At 37.8% G+C, this 18,745-nt stretch overlaps 1 protein-coding gene across 2 annotated transcripts in view; it reads left to right on the top strand.

Annotated features, from left to right (window-relative positions):
- Positions 1-18,745, top strand: part of LOC145982501 (uncharacterized) — a 140,818-nt gene that overhangs the window by 96,955 nt on the left and 25,118 nt on the right. For both annotated transcript variants that reach the window (XM_083115960.1, XM_083115959.1), the window contains exons 20-22: positions 11,382-11,572; positions 13,372-13,651; positions 16,588-16,950. In XM_083115960.1, the coding sequence (XP_082972086.1) occupies positions 11,382-11,572; positions 13,372-13,651; positions 16,588-16,950 (834 nt within the window). The remainder of the gene's footprint in view (positions 1-11,381; positions 11,573-13,371; positions 13,652-16,587; positions 16,951-18,745) is intronic.

The following is an 18,745-nucleotide window of genomic DNA, read 5'->3' as shown; positions in this document are numbered from 1 at the left end:
CAGCTTGCAGAAGGTGGGTAGTTTCAAAATCTTGTCCTTTCAATCCTGAAGGGGGGGGGGGGGGGGTGGACAAAGTTCCATTTACTGTTTTTTTTTTTTCGAATCGCCTATATAAGGGATCCGATGAGTAACGGGGGTTGGCATTCTTACTTTGTTTTGGGCAAAAATACCTTTGGAAGGTTCTTCGGTGCTGGTAGAGTGGCGGGGCTAGTCAAATGGCTAGCGGTCACGGATCAACCATTTTCTTAAATCGAAATACATAGATAAGTCCACGCAATTTTTCTTGATTCGTTTGGTGACAAGCCAACGCTTAGTTTTCGGTGGACATTTGTATTATTCTTAGAGAAACGTCGTATACGAGGGAATTAAGGGAGGCATTTAATTACAAGAATATTCTAACCGTTGGTGACAGGTCAAGTACTTTGTTGTGCGAAAATATTAGTTTCAATTTGTAGATTCAACACTGTCAAGGTGTCCGGTGTTTATTTAATCTGGGATTAAAGGGACTGTGACAGGGTGGAAAAAGAATCGTATCAGTCTTGTTTTTATATATTTTCAAGAACAGCGCATAATTAATTGTTGTAATTTCATTCAAGTTTAGTCTATTTTTGCGTGGCAATTTTCTTTATGATCAAGAAAGGGAGGGAATTAGAGAAACATGTCATGTATGCTAGTGACAAGCTAGATACATTTTTTTAACTAGTACTGCTGGTGTAGGCCAGTGTACGAACCTCTCTTAAATATAGATTACAGTACAGGGTGTTTGAAAAAGAACTCCCTAGTTTTAAGTATAAATTTAATAGGGAAAGTAATGAAAACTTACATCAATGAGTACATATCATGAAAGAGGATTCCTTCAAGTTTTGTTCAATGTTAGTACACCTCAACGTGGGATCCATTTGTTGCCCTGCACACGTCGAGACGATATTCCACTTCTCGCCACGTATTCACGAACATTTCAGGTGTAACTGTCCCAACCGCAGCGACGATTCTTTCCCGTAAATGATTGATGTCTCTGATCCTAGCACTGTACACAACATTTTTTATGTGTCCCCAAAAGAAAAAGTCCAGTGGGGTTAAGTCTGGGCTTCGTGGTGGCCAAGGTATTGGGCCAGCCCTGCATATCCACCTTCCTGGAAAGCGAGTGTTAAGAACCGCACACACCTGTTTACTGTAATGAGGTGGGGTGCCATCTTGTTGGAAAAACACAAGCCCCTTTTCCGCCTCAATATCGTCCATTTGGGGAAAGACATACTCTGTCAACATGTCATGGTAAATGTCCCCGTTTATTGTTTTTTCTACAAAAATGAAAGGACCAACCACACGATCTTCCATCAAACTGAACCAGACATTAAGTTTGGGAGAGTCACGTTGATGCTGAATAACTTCATGTGGATGCTCTGCCCCCCAAATTCTACAATTATGACGATTCACTGTTCCACTGACATGAAATGTAGCCTCGTCAGAAAAGAGAATGTTTGGTAAAAAATTGTCATCATCATCAATTCTGTGTAGAAAGTCAACAGCAAACTCATACCTTTGGATTTTATCAGTAGGTTTCACTTCATGTAACAGTTGCAATTTGTAGGTGCGCAACTTTAGTCTTTTACGAACAACATCATACACTGTACCTTTAGGCACTCCTAATTGTAGACTACGTCCGGCCAATGACTTCTTCGGGCTCCGAACACACGAAACACGGATCTGTTCAACAACATCTTCGGAAGTTCTCGGTCTACCTGGTGATTTACCTTTTAAAACACTACCGGTTTCCTTGAAAGACTTTAGCCAGTGACGGATAGTTTTTGCTGTAGGTGGTTACCACCATACTGACGTCTAAAATTATGTTGCACTGTTATAACTGACTCAGTTTTCACAAACCAAATAACACACTGCGCTTTCTGTTGCGGAGTACACATTGTTGCTGAGTTGCTCTGCACTAGACGAACGCCTGAACTGAACTGAGGGAACAAAGGAAAAAACACAGCACTGGTGCCGTCTCAAGGTCAAGCAGACCTACCAACTGCAAGGATGCCAAACTTGGAGAGTTGATGAATCAAACACCACAAACTAGAATACTGTATGTCACTTTGTACAGATTCTAGGACACATTAAAACTAGGGAGTTATTTTTCAAACACGCTGTATTTCAATTAAAGAGGATCTTGTCATTTGTTATGTGGGGGTTATTTCATATGTAATTCTTTGTACATATTTAATCAATGAAATAAATAGTATTTTTATATATTTTTAAACTGAACGTCTGGGTATCATTGAGATAAAAGAACTTGAGTTTTCCCTAATATCCATGGTAAAGAATATGGTAGTTATTGTATGTCTTTATATTTGATTGAACCGTTTTTGTTAGTTATTGAAGTGTTATGCTAATTATTTTGCCTGGGGAAGTAACAAAGACAAGTAACAGGTCGAGCCAAGGCAGGTTACTCTCCCTAGAAGAGAGATAGAGCAAAACAACAGCAACACTTTTCTCGGTGTCACGAAACATTCCGTTACAAAGTGAAAGATCATGGGGATGGCCATTTCACTTTAATTTATTATTATTACTACTACTAAAGAAATTCAACCTAGTAATTTGTATTTGTGCTTGTTGGTATATATGTGTTACACAGTGACATACTGAAAATGTGATTTCATGTTGGCTGTCTAAATTATTCCGTTCATAATATGCACCACAGTTTTTCGGGACAAATTTTTTTTGGAAAAAAGTGCACATTATACTTGCGTAAATATGGAATTATATCGCTACTTTCCAAGTGTTTTGATTGTTCACAAAAATGTCACGTCACATTTTCATGAAGTCTAATTATCCCGGAAGGTGTACAGAATTTGTAGTTTCCTTCTACAAGGGAGAGTAAAATGAAAACCTTAGAAGTCTGACAAAAATTACAGGACAGACTGTACTCAATTCAAATTTACATGCGATATCGACAAAATGACCTCAATGCTGCAACACAGCACACAGTGGGCATCACAACACCATTTTTGTCATTTTATAAGATGGTGCACCACGAAGAGCAGTGGTTTCTTGCCCTCTGGAAGCCTAAAACTTGGACATTTCTACGTCAAATGAAAATTCAATGTGTCTATTCATGCTTACCACATCATCAAGTTTACAAATAGAGGAGGACGTTCGACAATGGCTGCACGTGCATCCTAAATATTCTTATTCTTGAGGTACACAGGTACTAAGTTAGTCTTGAAAATATATATGGATCAGCAATGGGTCTATGCTAAAATTCAGCAAACTTACGCAACTTTAAATACAAAAATGTACTAGAAAAAAAATTAAGGTTTTAATTTGACTGTCCCTAGTATTTTCTACTAATATTATGTAAAAATATTATTATTTTATATTCTGATGTAATATTTTAATATTAAATCAAACCTCTAGTTAATTAATGCTTATAATTGAAGTGAAATGGTCACTTACTAATATTAGTCAATATTTTGAACAAACTTTTAGTTGTCACAATTTTCAAGTCACCATCACCATCGTCATCATTCGCCATTTCCTGCCTCTGTCTGGGTCAGCATAGAAGTCAAGCCTCTCCATTTTTTCCTGGTCTTCCACCACTCCTCTCTTTCCACAGTGTTCCAATCTTGTCCTCTTCTCCTAACACTCTCCGCTATCTGCTCTTTCCAAAGCAGAGACTTTGACAATGACAGAGAGAGACAAAAGAAAAATGCAGGCAGTTGAAGCAAGTCTCTTGCGCACACTTCAACGAAACATCCTAGTATTTCACTTTACCAAATACCAGGTAACCAAGAAAGTTCATGCGGTTTTAGTACAAAGAAGAAAAGGTCCAAAACAAATGTGTTTACCTTATATTTATTCTGCAAAATATCCACCATCCGCTTCTACAACCTTCTCCCATCTTTGTACAAGCCTGTAGATGCCATGTTTGAAAAAGTCTTTGTGTAGTGCCGCAAAAAACTGCACCACCGTGTTTTCAACCCCCTCGCGAGTTTGGAAATGTCGATTGCGCATATGGTTGTCCATAGACAAAAAAAGATGGTAGTCTGATGGAGCGATGTCGGGTGAATACGCTGGATGTGGCAGAAGTTCCCAGCCGAGAGAAGAAATCACCTCCAGGGTCATCTTTGCTGTATGCGGTTTAGCGTTGTCTTGGTGGAAAAGAACATGCTTTCCTATTCACTAATGCAGGTTGTTTTTTTGCAAGCTGTTCGGCCACTCTTTGCAATTGCGCGGAGTACACCTCTTTGTTGATGGTTTTACCACTTTCCAAGAACTCATAATGCACAATCCCAGCCGTAGTCCACCAGACGCACAGCAGCACCTTCCGCTGATGAAGAGCAGGTTTTGCAGTTAAAGGTATGGTGTCATTTGACGATAGCCAATGGTATGAGCGTTTCTTGTTATCGTACATTACCCACTTTTCATCACACGTCAAAATGCGGTCCAGAATTGGACAGTTGTTCCCAGTGAGCAAGGAAGCGCAAATGTTCAGTCATTGGAGACGGTTCACAGCAGTCAGCTCGTGCGGGACCCACTTACTCAGTTTCCATGATTAGCCAAGCTCATGTAAGTGCACACGAATTGTTTCAGCACTTACCGCAAATTGTTGAGCGAGTTCTTGACACGTTTGACTTGAATCCTCTTCAATTGCTGCCTTCAGTTGGTCCACATCGAGAGATTTCGGTCTGCCCGATCGAGGTTTGTCTGCCAGTGTCTCATCGTCACTCAAGAAGGTGTGAAACCACTTTTGCCCTGTCCGTTCACTAATTGTACCTTCTCCAAACGCTGCACATATTTTTCTTGGTGCTTCCGCTCCTTTTGTGCCCAACTTGTACTCATACAGTAAACACGCCCTGATTACTGCATTCGACACAGCCATGGTTCACTGCGAATACTTGCTCCCGAACTATCGACTGCGACCTGTTATCTACGTTAGCCGACGTGCCAAGGAATGAGCTTTCCGCCAATCACACATACATGTACCCCTGGCGGCTGAACTGCATACTACCCCACAAAAACTACGGGCAGTTGTAAAAACCGCATGAACTTTCTTGGTTACCTGGTAGCAATTACAATTTTGATAACTTCAATGAAACTCGGATGTCACTATTTAAAATTTCCATATATTTCTGTCTTTTGTTTCTGAATCGTTGCTGTAGTCAAAATGTATATAGGAGATTATACATTATAATTTTACATTATCAATAATGTGATCATAATAAAATTATACATCACATTTTGCGAACATAACAAAATAGAAATTCATAACAACACAAATATATCGTGCATATTGAACACACAAATTAAACAATAAATCATAAATTAAATAAATGAACATCTTTGGGTCAGTCACACAGTGGAAATGAAATTTTTAAGGAGTATATTGGGGAAGACTAAAAGGGGTAGAATAAGGATTGAGGAGATCCGACAGCTTCAGGACAGGATAGATCAGGCACAGATGAGATGGCTCGGACACATGAAGAGAATGGATGCAGAAAGACTACCAGTAAGAGCTTACAATGCACAAGGAGTGGGAATAAGGCCAAAGGGGAGACCAAGATGTTGGTGGAAAGAGCAGAAAGCGGAGAGTGTTAGGAGAAGAGGACAAGATTGGAACACCGTGGAAAGAGAGGAGTGGTGGAAGACCAAGAAAAATGGAGAGGCTTGACTTCTATGCCGACCCAGCCAGAGGCAGGAAACGGCAAAGGATGATGAAGCATTTTATGAAAAACATGATTGATATCCTAACATCAGTATAATGTTCAAAACTAGCAGAATGTCATTAAAAATGTCTTATTTTCATTACAAATTGAGAATACATAAATACATAATACTTTGTTTGCCATAAAGTAGAAAAATGGTATAGTTGTGAAGCATTATTTTTATAAAATCCAAGTTGTGCAAAAGCAAGCTCATCAACCAAGAATCCAATGCAAATACCAAATTAATATGTAAATATGCATTTAATGTAATTCCCTTGAAAATCAGATTCAGGAGAGTTTAGTAAGTAAATTGAAATTGATACTTTCCAATGGCACTAAAGTTCAAATCACAAACCCTGAGACCTTCTGTAAACAAAACCACGTGCATACAGAAAGCATTGCAAACTCATAGAAGTAAAATAACCCACACGAAAATCCAGCGTTGTTACAGGATTCATTACATAAGGTAAAACAATGGCCAATTTGTAGTATGGGATACGCTGCCACAAATGACGTCTCACTTTAAACCCAATGCTCTTTCTTTTTTTACTTATTGCTTCACCTTTATGGTTAACTCTTTGCACCAGTAATCATTTCCCATAAATTTGGCTTCTTTCTTGCATGTGAATTGAATATATTTTACTTGCATTTTTTTAGACAAAATGATATAACATGGTAATGTATATTTCTAAGGATGATATAGATAGGAGTGTATTTGAAATTTGTTTGTAGATTTTATGTAAATTGTATCTTATGTAAATAAAATATATAATGGACATAAACAGCCATATGCATTGCTGTAAGTCCAATAAATATATTGATGATGCTTTTACAACATATCCATGAACTATCCATAAATCTATTAAATGTGTTACAAAACCTTACTTTCAAACAGAACAAGTAGGATACACATAACAGAAGATGTTTCTCATTCAATGGAATATTATTAGCTTTTCTACACGAAAATTGGACTTAATGAAATTAATAACGGAATGTCATCCTTTAATTCTTTGCTTACAGGAAACTAAGGGTAGACAGTACGAAACATACAAAATTGTTCATTATAATTGTTTAGACCCACCCTATTCTGAAAATGAACGAGGTATTAGCATATATGTCCACGAATCAATATCATATCAGGAAATTCAGATATTCAAACACCATAAACTCTTCCGCGATTATAAAGTAGAAGCACGTGCTATCCAAATCTTCATAGAGGGGGAAAAAATAACAATAATCAATATTTATATCCCATCAAATTACAATTCTCAGAATATAAAACCGTCAGATTTAGAAGCATTGACAAAAAATACCCCTAGCCCATACATCATTGTTGGAGATTTTAATGGTCATCATAACATTTGGGGCTCACAATCATCAGACAGACTTGGGTCCAGCATTGCCGACTGGATAGAAAACAACTCATTTATTGTTCTAAATGATGGATCGCCCACCCACGTCCCACGCAACGGAAATAATCCCTCATCAATAGACCTCACTATAATATCAGAATCATTATTACCAAAATTTCAGTGGACCACAGCGGAAGAAATGTATGGTAGTGATCATTATCCCATTTATATTCATTCACATTTTATATCCTCACAACCAATTCAACATATCTTATTTCCCATAAATCGCTGGAAAATTAATAATATATCATGGGAATTATATACAATTTTAATAGATTCTTATATACTTAAAGAACAAATAAATTCCTCTCAATCGGTTTCATACTATACACTACTCCAATATATCACAGAAGTTTTAGACATTCTCAGTTCACGAAAAAGAGTAAATTTTTCACGACTAATTTTTCCAAAAATTCATTGGTGGACTTCGGAGTGCGAGACAGCAAAAGCCAACCGAAAAAGGAGTGAGAATCATTTTGCTTCATATCCTACCCTTGAAAATCGAATATTATGGAAAAAATCAATAGCACAAGGAAAAAAAATATTTCTACAAGCAAAACGTGAAGCGTGGATTAAATATTGCAATTCAATAGACATGCAGAAATCATCCCGAAATGTGTGGCATAAATTTAATTCCTTACGTAAACCATGTCCACCTCGTAGAAAACCTATAGATAATAGTTGGCAAGACCAATATTTAATGCTTTTGGCTCCACCATCAGTACACCTTCCATATAAAAAAATAGAGGAAAATATTTCTAACTTTTCACTTGAATTCCCTCCCATTTCTACAGAAGAATTAAAAAACATAATTAATAATATTAAACCCACTGCACCAGGTTTAGATGGAATACCATACCAAGCCATAAAATATCTACCTAAAGCAGGTTTAGATATTCTTGTATCTTTTTACAATAACATATTCCGTACCGGTATAGTACCGAGGGAGTGGAAAGATTATATAGTTCTCCCAGTTTTAAAAGCAAATAAATTACCACATTGTGCTACATCTTACAGACCCATAATGTTAATTTCAGTTTTGGAAAAAATATTCGAACGAACGATATACCTCAGAATTACCTGGACACTAGAACGTCAACGTTTCTTTTATCCTACTCAACTTGGCTTTAGAATCAATTATGGCAGTCAAGATGCAATAGCTATCCTAAGCACTGCAATTCAAAATAGCAAAATTAGTCGTTCACACTGTTATAGTCTTTTTATAGATGTGGAAAAAGCATATGATTCTATCAATTTACATATGCTTTGTAACAAATTAGAAAATCTTTTCATTCATCCTCAATTATCGTTAATCATATGGAACCTATATTCCAATAGAAAGATATATGGATGGTTCTCAGAAACAATTAGTGACCCTCGTTTCACTACCATAGGAATTCCTCAAGGTGCACCTTTAAGTCCTTTATTATTTAATATTTACACAAATGAAATTCACTCCTTACCTCTTTATCCGTTCCAGTTAGTACAATACGCAGATGATTTCTGTTTTTACTGTACTACAGATGATGCAACCCAAGGTATAATTAAAACACAGAGATTAATTAACACCATTAGAGAATGGTTTCATAATGCAGGATTAACCCTTAGTGAAAATAAATCCAAAATCATTTGCTTTAATAACAAACGCACAGATAGTTATCCCAATAATATTTTACAAATTTCTGACATCCCAGTGACAGATTCTCACAAATATTTAGGTGTACATTTTGATAGACGTTTTACATGGAATACACACATTTTATATTTATTAAACAAAGGTCAAAAGTTTTTAAACATAATTCGTAGCATGACAACAACAAAATGGGGAGGCCACCCAAAAATTTTACTTCTCTTTTATAGAAATTGCTTTCGCTCATTTTTCGACTATGCAGCTTTCAGCTACGGGGGAGCAAAATCCAATCTACTCGACAAAATAGATATATTACAAAGAAAAGCATTGAGAATTTGTCTAGGTCTTATGCAATCAAGCCCCAATGTAAGTGTTTATATGGAGAGTAAAGAGACTTCTTTGAGTCACAGGCGGATTCAATTAACAATAAAATTCCTCCTTAAATCATGGGAAAATCATCCTCATCCATTTAATAAATTGTTTGAAATACAAAAACAATGGGCTGAAGCCGATGTAATAAATCCTCATACCACCTCATATTTCCTTGTATACTGTCATTACTTATTTCCAGAACTTCGATCTAATACTTTCACTCTCTTACATCCTTTGATCTATCAACTAGATATTCCATTATATACTCAATGTTCAATCCACTTCAGAGATCTAGGTTTACATGCATTGTACAGAGAAAAATGGCCAATGCATGTAATGATTTACACCGATGGTTCTAAGAATAACAATAGTGTAGGATGTGCCTATTACATCCCAGAGAAAAACATTTATCAACAATTTAGATTACCTATAGATTCATCTATTTTTACTGCGGAAAGTTACGCCCTATACAAAGCCTTACAATATGGAATAGCGGAAGACTTTAAAAAAATTCTTCTCCTTACAGATTCGCTGAGTGTTCTTCAAGCATTATCTACATCCTATCCCAAATTATGTCACCAATCATATCTTATTATTTTAATTATTCAACAAATTCAACTTGCTTGCAAAAGAAACATCGACATACAATTCAGTTATGTCAAAGCACATGATATTAATGTAGGAAATGATAGAGTGGACATATACGCTAAACAGGCCAGAGATTTACAACTCATAAGTTTCAATAGGTTAATGTATACTGATTTATTACCACGAGTAAAAATCAAACTTATGGAACAATGGAATGAATGGTGCAAAGATCAATTTAAGTTTGTGGGCAACACATATAGATGGATTGCAGAATTTAAATCTAAAGTCCCTTGGTTTAATTCATACACACTCCCACGGCAAGTCATGGTTTTTATTAATAGATTAAGAACAGGACACGTACGTACACCAGCACATTTAGCCAAAATAAAAATTAAAACTCAAGAAAATTGTAAATGTGGCAATAATAATCCTGATGCTCAACATTTAATTCTAGAATGTCCAATCTATTCAGATCAACAATTCATACTCTACAAAGGTTTTCAACGTTTAAAAATTCCATTTCCAATATCACTATCATCCATTTTAACAGATTTATCCCCTTCATTAATATGGATGCTGTATGCATATTCTCGAAAATGTAGACTTGAAATATAAAGTGATTTTTAAGAAACAGCAAAATGGACAAAAAAAAAAGTGAATTCTTTATAATAATTGTTATATATTTGTGATTCCGATTAATTTGTGAGACTAACTGCCAAGTTTAGAAGAAAACATTAAAAGAAATTAAAAAAAAAACAATAACGATGTCCAAAGTCGACAAGATAATGCTGACAGGGACAAAAAAAAAGAAGAAGAAGAAGATGATGATCAAAACAATACAAAGAAATTTCGTAAATTTATTGCGGTTGGAAACTTTGACAAGCATCCTAATAACGATTTTTGTTCTGCTAAATGTAGTGCACTTCGTAAAATAACTTGGTGACATGGCAAGGCAAGATAAGTGTGAACATTTTGTAGTAATATGCATTGTAACTTTCAATGAGCTTAGAGATTTGTGTACATAATGATATTTTATAACATTGGTTATTTTCTAAAAATAATCATGTGAACAGCAAGAAAGTAGTGCAACTTAGTAATTTTGCCTGACTTATCCTTAGAAAAATAACATGCCGTGTTCTATGCGTGCGGGAAAGTCTCCGTGTTCTCCGAGCTTGTTTTCAAAACACCAGCAAGGACAGCCTTTGAAAAGGGGTGAGAAACAGATTGTACTCAATATTTATGTAACGTTCTGTCAGTGGTATCCTGAGAAACCAGTAAATGAAGTGGTTAAGTTCGTATCCCAGTGCAGTGGTGTGTCAGTGTCTGTAGTTTTAAGGGTTATGAAAGAGAGAATGACCGGGAGAGTAACAATGTATGCGGCTGCATATTCGTCTGATGTTTTGAGAGCGGGTTTTCACATTCAGAGGCTCTTATATAAAATGAATAGGTGCGGCGAACTATGAGTGTAACAGCAGATGATTTCGGTCATGAATCAGCTGACGCGGAGTGATACATCGAATCGGTGAGACAGTTTGTTTACAGAAGGTCTCAGGGTTGGTGATTTACACTATATAATCTATTCCCATTAGCCCTAGTTTTATTAGTAGCTACACTTTTTTTGAGAGATGACGTTTTCTGAAATGCGTTCAAATTTAATACAAATTAACTATTTTGTTCCAGTATGGAAAGTGCCTGTGACCCGTAATGACTTGGAGCCAAACACAGAGCTTAAGAGTGTTGAGCACTGTCAACAGATAATGGCAGCCGTGAAGAAGATGCACCTTGTACTCTCCTATGTCCTCCACATTTCAGATCCAAGAGCTTACGTGGAGAAGCACATCCCAATCATTGACGAACTCGGGAAGCAGATTGTAAGTAGTATAAGAATTTGTTACACAGATTAAAATTATATTTTGATATGTACTTTTCATAGATATACATGTTGTATTTATACATTTTCTGTTTGTGTATTCCATAATTTTATTTTAGTTCTTCGTCTGAGGAAGACCTGATAGAGGGTAGAAACATTACTTGCAAAGTGCTTTTAATTCTTAATATACTGCCTTGGTCAGCAACTTTAGTGTTTTTTAATATGGAAACAAGGCTTAATTATATTACCATGAATATTTGGAAAACTAAAATTGTATTAAGTTGTGATTGAGATTTGTTCAGCTTTGTTACTTAAGAATTACATTCTTGTGTAAAGTTTCGTAAAAATATTAAATAAAGTAATGTGGACATTATCCTATTAGGATGAAGTCTGAAACATTAATTTTTACCTGCAATTCTCTCATTAAAGAGCAGCTTCAGATTTAACTTAACCAGCCTTTTGGTACGGGCTTTTCATTAAATAAAAAATATTTATTTTCTTAATTGCTAATTTCCAACTTTACCTAAGTAAGGGTAGATTATATAAAGGTTAAGGAAAACAAACAAAAAAAAAAAATCAAGAAAGAGTTATGGAAAAGTGGAGAATATTTGATTTGTTATTTTGGTAGACACCCTGTCAAACTACCAGCACCCAAGAACAAACGAAGCAGTGGCACCCTACCATCTCTTCCCAGATGCCATAACATTAGTTAACAGAGGCAGTGGTGCTGGCCCCATGGCGGAGTGGTTAGCACAGCATGCTACGATGTCAGGTGTCCCTGGTTTGAATCCTGGCCTGGGCATGGAAATTTATGAGTGTCCATTCATCAATTTCATCATATCATCACTCATCCCCATCTTCGCAAATTAGCCAAAAGTGGCACAAAAAGCAAAGTAAAATAAAAGCAAACACAGAGGCAGTGGCCCTTTGAAATCAATCGGAAAAGCAATTCAATTCACAATGCGGAAACAATAAACTCTATGTGTGCAATATTAAAACCGCACCTATCATGAGATTGTTTCAAGTTGTATCATAGACATGTACGTGGGTTGGAGATTTAATAGTGGCAACTATTTATTTACAAATGATACAAAAGAGATACCTCTGTGAAACCTTTACAGCCCTTCGATGTAGTTGCCAGCATTGTGTACAACACGTCAGCGATGTGAAAGTCTTGGTATACCTGAAGCAGCATCTGTTCTGTTGATGGTTCAAACGGGGCGGTCTATTGCCTGAAGAATCTCTGGAACAGTTCGCAAGCAAATGCCCTTTATCTTGGGGATCAAATCAGTCACAGGGGCTTAAGTCTGGGGAGTATGGGCAATGGTAGAGCACCTGCCAATTGGCAAGTTAACAAATCAGCCACAGGTTGCGCTACATGCATCCGAGCATTGTCCTGCAAAATGATGGGAGGATTCAGCAGAACGTGTTTCCTCTTCTTGCGCAATGCAGATTCCCTGCACCCATCATGAAGACCTTGATGACACTGCCATTCTGTATATTCAATCTTTATCCAACTCCGTTGCTCCTGCTTCAAAAACATTGTTTTGACTATGCAGCTTTAGACCGCCAACTCCAACAATACTCTATTCCTCTCGTCACTATACATGCGCTTAGTGTTGGAAGGAAGAGTCCCATTTGCTGGGCGGTATTTTAGGTATGAAACTAACATGTGGTATAAGCAAGAAGCACTGGTTCAGCAGTGTTGCCACTATTAAAGCTCCAACCCACGTACATTATTGGCGACTGTGTACAAAGAACATCATTTTGTACAGAACTGTAATATACTGTCTTTTTCAGATGGTAGCCGACTGCCTTGTGAGGCAGTGCACAGCTACAAAATCTGGCCAGAAGATCCCAGAGGAGAACTATCCGCCTTGGGAGTTCCTGCAACCAGAGGTCCTTAACAGATGCAACAAAATCGTGAAGCAAATGTTCCGGCTGGTTCCACCAGATGCAGAGTTCTACAAGCTCCCCCATTGGCTGGTAGAGAACGATACGTGGAAGACTCTTATTACGAAGTTCATCGAAGGGAAGCAAGCCGAAGTTATAGGCATGCTGCGACTACCTTCAACTGCAGGTGAGCATTCCTTCTTTTTGTACCCCAGCTCCCTCTTTTTACATACAAACACTCAAGATAAAATAAGTTAGATGGTTTCAACTTGCCTTTTGTAACCAGGTCAAACTTGCATTGACAATTTTAATGGTCCAATCTGGCCCATTGAATGCCCCTCAAATTTAGATGGACTAAATTAAATTCTAAAATTCTTCTTCTCATGAACTGCGATGGTGTAGTCGAAAGGGCATCTAAATGCCACATGGGAGACATGGGTTCAATTTCTTGGGTGTGTGATCTAAATTTGGCTTTGTTCTCATAAAGTGGCTCTGGGGCTCAAATCAAGGGGTACCTGGGGTCAACCCTGTGGGTTAAAGTGGCTGGAGCATAGTGCATCGCATCACCTCCAAAGTGGCGAAGATCGAGAATGTGTATACTACAGAAGGTTTAATCTGGCACAGTTTGCGCCAATCCAGAGATTTCCATCTGCTAGCAGACTTTCCTGGGCGTCACGTGAGTGTTTTCAACCATTGGCAGAAGCCTTAAAGACAGCACGTGCTTTGTCCTCTGCCTACCAGGGGTCTCCGCTGCCTTTGCATGTCCTTTGTTGCCACATTGTCAAGGACGTGAATGTTCTGGTGCCGGAGAGGGAGACATCTGTGCAGTGCCGGATCTACATGTGTTGGGCCCCCCTGCAAAATATTACCAAAGGCCCCCTCTACCTACCTACCTTTACACACCACACACACACACACATATATAATGTATGTGTGTGCATGTGTAATTCTTGATCTCATGTTGACAAAGTCACATATAAGGGAGTAGAGGGTAATTCAAAAGTCCCTTAACACCCTCTATAAAAAGTAAAGGAGTTAGGGTGGGTACAATTGGTCATAATAGAAACAGGTTAGGCTTAGGGGGAACCCCAAGTGTGTTCCAATCGGACATCCACCATATGGAATTCAATTCAAAATGTTTATATTGATGTGATATATACGTATATGACACTGTTTTCCCACACCTGGAAAATTATACATTTGTTACAATCATGCAGTCATAACTATTTCCTGATTAAAAATAGGTTGAAGAAACTTACCACTGTATCGTGAAATTGTAGACTGATTTGATTGTAGTCTGATTGCCATGTGGGAAACCCTGCTTTTTTCCAGCAAGAAAGCACTCTAAGGCCCACCCAGCCTAAAATCAAATGGTACCCTGGGGGGGGGGGGATAAATGCAGCTGCAGTGTGGTGCTGATCACATCTCCTTGACATTGAAAATATGCACGGTGCCATGCACATGGAACTTTACCTGTATTTATTGTATTTGTTTCTGTACCCCTGAATAACTACGTTTATTTTTTACATATGCATGTACGAACCCTCTACCCCTCTGAGGCCATCCTAAATGCTTACTTGTCTCCCAGCCTCCCCACCGCACTGTGGGGTTTTATGGCTTGTAGAACTGGCACTGCATCTGTGCTTGCACCCTCAAATGACTGCTCGCAGCCCGGCCTGTCACCATGTTTGCTCGCTTGCACCGAAATCAATGGCAGACGACAGAGAAGGTTTTGGCGGGAGCCGTGAAAGGTTAAACCTTTTGCAATATAGGCTCCTACCTCCACATCTCCGTAAATGTGCCTTCAGGGCACAGTGCTGTATGCACAGGGAACTTAACTAAGAAAACTTAACCTTTATACCTTTTAAATTTCTTCTTATTAGCCACCTTATAATCAAGGGGTCCCAGGTTCAATATCCGATGGAGGGACATTGCACAGTGGTTTAAATCCCACTATAAACTGTCCAGTTCCGATTAGCCTATCTGTGCATAAAGTGGACTTAAAACAACAATTTTTAAAAAAAATGTTCTTCTCAGCCAACATACGTCACCGAATTCCATCCACAAAACACTTGCAAAAGCCCATCCTTCTGATATTGTTAAATATTCATACTTCTCACAATAGACACAAAATGGCAGACCATATATTCATGCATAGAATAGCCAATGGTAATATCAGAATTGATCACCTCTTTCAGGAAATTCACACACTTTAATTCATATTGTGCCTATTTGTAAAATTCTCTTTGTCAAAAGTGTCAACATGATTTATTTGAAATTTTATTTTGTGAACTGCAATAGTTTGAATAGGTGTTTAACTCCCAAACAATTATCCTTAATTATATGCACAGAGATGTTATTTTAATCTTGCATTAGTTTTTCTTATTTCTATCAGAAAGTAATAATAATAATTTGGGGGAAACTGATTTGGAAATTTGTGACAATACCAATAAACTATTGATATAAAATTTATTTGTAGCACTAACAGATATTGTAGTGATCCAATACAGCCTTACAAATGTTCTTGAAGAACATGAATGTTTCAGTCACCTCCTAAATTAATGTATACATCTAAGAGATAGCAATGATTTTAGCCTTTGAAAAAGAAATGCATGTTTAATATGAAATTTTGGCTGATATAGATGAAGCACAGATACAAAATTTATTGGTACCGATAAGCGATATTCTACCGATTCAATACCAATTGGTTCATTTACTTCCTTAATAAATGTAAAATAAGCTACATATTTAGACATTTACTTTACAAGAATACGGAATGGAGATTATCTGTTTATGTTCATACAATTTATAACAAAATTGTACAATATTACACTAAATTGTAAGATAGTTATGCATGGTTATCAATAATTTTACCAATATGCCTTCATTGGCTGATACCGATAGAGTACCGATTAATCCGTCCCATCCCTAATATTAAGATATTTACTTTACAAAATTATGACATGTAAATAATGTTTTTATTCATAAAGTAATAACAATTTTGCACTAAATTAAAGTTTTATTTATAGATACATCATGGTAAAATAACTGGAATTTTTACTGATAAACCAATACACTAATATGCCTGTATTAAAAGTGTGCATTATTTTCTTCCTATCTTAGAAATCCGAAAGCGCAACACTACAAGACCCCATGCTGTGACCAAGAAGAAGATGATGGTTATCTATGGGACAGAGAAGAAGCTAGGAGAGGATGAGAAGAAAGCGAAGGAGGAACCAAAGAATGATAAAGGCCAGAAGAGCATGGAGGAGAAGAAAGTTGACAAGACAACAAAGGAAGCCGACACCAAGGAAACGTTCGCAAAGAACTCTTCTCCCGTGAAGAAAAACGGGGGGAAGGAAACCGGTGCCATTCCCAAGACTAAGCCGAACGATGCGAAGAATGATCAGCCAGAGGTTCCACCACCGCCACCTGTAGAGGAGAAGGTTGTTCAGAAGGAAAGCGGGGCAATTCCTAAAGCGAGAGGTTTGTTTCTGCAGTAGCTGTTACGTGCTTTCTCATAATTAGACCTCGGATTTTAGTTTTTTAACCTATGTTTTCCTTTGCAGGTAAATATGAAATATCAACGTTACATTCAAGAATGCAACAACTGATGATGTTTTATAGTGCCTGTAATAACCTATTTTGCTTGTTAGAACCTATTTTAGGTTTATGTTCCTAAATCAAACCTTTTCTTAAGGTCTTCATATATTTTTTAATGGTTTACAGGATTTTTATATCACGCAAAGCTATTTGCTCTGTCTGGTGATGAGAAAATTCAGTGACTAATGTGTTTGAAACATACTTTCTGTCAATTTCACTCCCTCCAAGTCTCTAATGTTTTTCAAAGCTCTAAAGGCAGAATATCTGGCACCACCTTTACCTGCACAGTCCAAAGTGCAAACTTCTGATCTGTGTGGTCTCGATCACTTTCGTGTTAGTTCAGTGCTTTGTGGCATTCAATCCTTGCGAAGGAACATTTCAGCATTCAAATTTGCACCACTGACTGGTGTTTCTGTGTAAGGATCATTTCCAGCATATATGATAATCCTCCCAGTCAAAAGGTGGAGTTTGGCTGTGGATGACATGAAAAATATTGTTATTGGGGAGCAAATTATTCATGTGTAATTCATTTCTCACATCAACAAGCAACTTTTTGGTAACAGCACAAGTATACAGAGGTTGTTCCATCTACATTTGGCCAATTTTGACTTACCCAAAAATTTAGATGAATCCATGGCACCAGGTCCGTAAGTGCTCGATGTGTGTCCCTTGGTTCCTAACAATAGCCCGACAGCGTAATTTCCACTGTAATAGGCTTCTCTGAAGAACTGGGAGGGGAATCTTGTTCCATTCACTTTGCACAGCTTTCCAAAGTCCTTCCACAGTTGTCACACGCCGTTTTCCCAAAGCCCGCTTCAGCAAGCCAATAGTCCATAGGACTTGCGTCTGGAGATTTAACAGGTACCTCATTGAAAGGTATCACCTGTATACCACTTGCCTCCTCCATCTCCCTGTAGAATGCGAGGGACGATCGTGAAGTATGTGATGAGGCCTTGTCCATGTGAATGCACACCAGATTGGCATCATTTCCGTACATTGTTGGAATCTCATGCTCGTAGATCGGCCGCATGATCTGCTCCTGATAATACTGCGAGTTTATTTTGCAGTTCTTCGCCACACTACGAATCTTCAGTTTACCTCGGTAACAGTAGCCAGTAACGACCATGAACTCGTTTTGGAAGGATTCTTTACATACACGGACCCACCTTCTGAAGTTCTTTGCGCCTTTCTCTCGGTACATGATGGCTCTCAGTTTACCGCAGTCGGAAAGGTAAGTCCATGCTTCATCGAGCGTTACGACGTGCTTCCACCTTTGTTTTGCCAGATGCCGTTCGTACAGCTTCCGGGCGTTACACTTTCATTCCTTTTGGTTTGGTGGGCATCCGTGAGAAGATGGCAGCGAGCTTTCATGACTTTTTCCAGCTTGAGTTGATGGTGTAAGGTCCGGCTCACAGTCCCCAAAGACACGTCAAGACGATTAGCCATACACCTTTGTGTTGGCGGATTTTCTTGCATTGCCATTTTGCGCAGTTTCCTCTGCATGGTAGGGGTGGCCTTGGCCCGCTTCCTAGGCAACTTCGTTGGTGATCCAAATGGTGGAGCTTCGTTGCTCTTGTACTTTTTAATAACATTTTTTATTCCACTTAAACTGATGTTGCAACCATTCTTCTTGCACTGTTTTCTAATGACAGAAACACTAAACTGGGCGTCATAAAGA

Source organism: Lepisma saccharinum, unplaced genomic scaffold (genome assembly GCF_977018435.1).
Source record: "Lepisma saccharinum unplaced genomic scaffold, izLepSacc3.1 HAP1_SCAFFOLD_200, whole genome shotgun sequence".
Classification (NCBI taxonomy): domain Eukaryota; kingdom Metazoa; phylum Arthropoda; class Insecta; order Zygentoma; family Lepismatidae; genus Lepisma; species Lepisma saccharinum.
The sequence above is the reverse complement of the archived record's forward strand: the minus strand, read 5'-3'. Positions and strand labels throughout refer to the sequence as shown.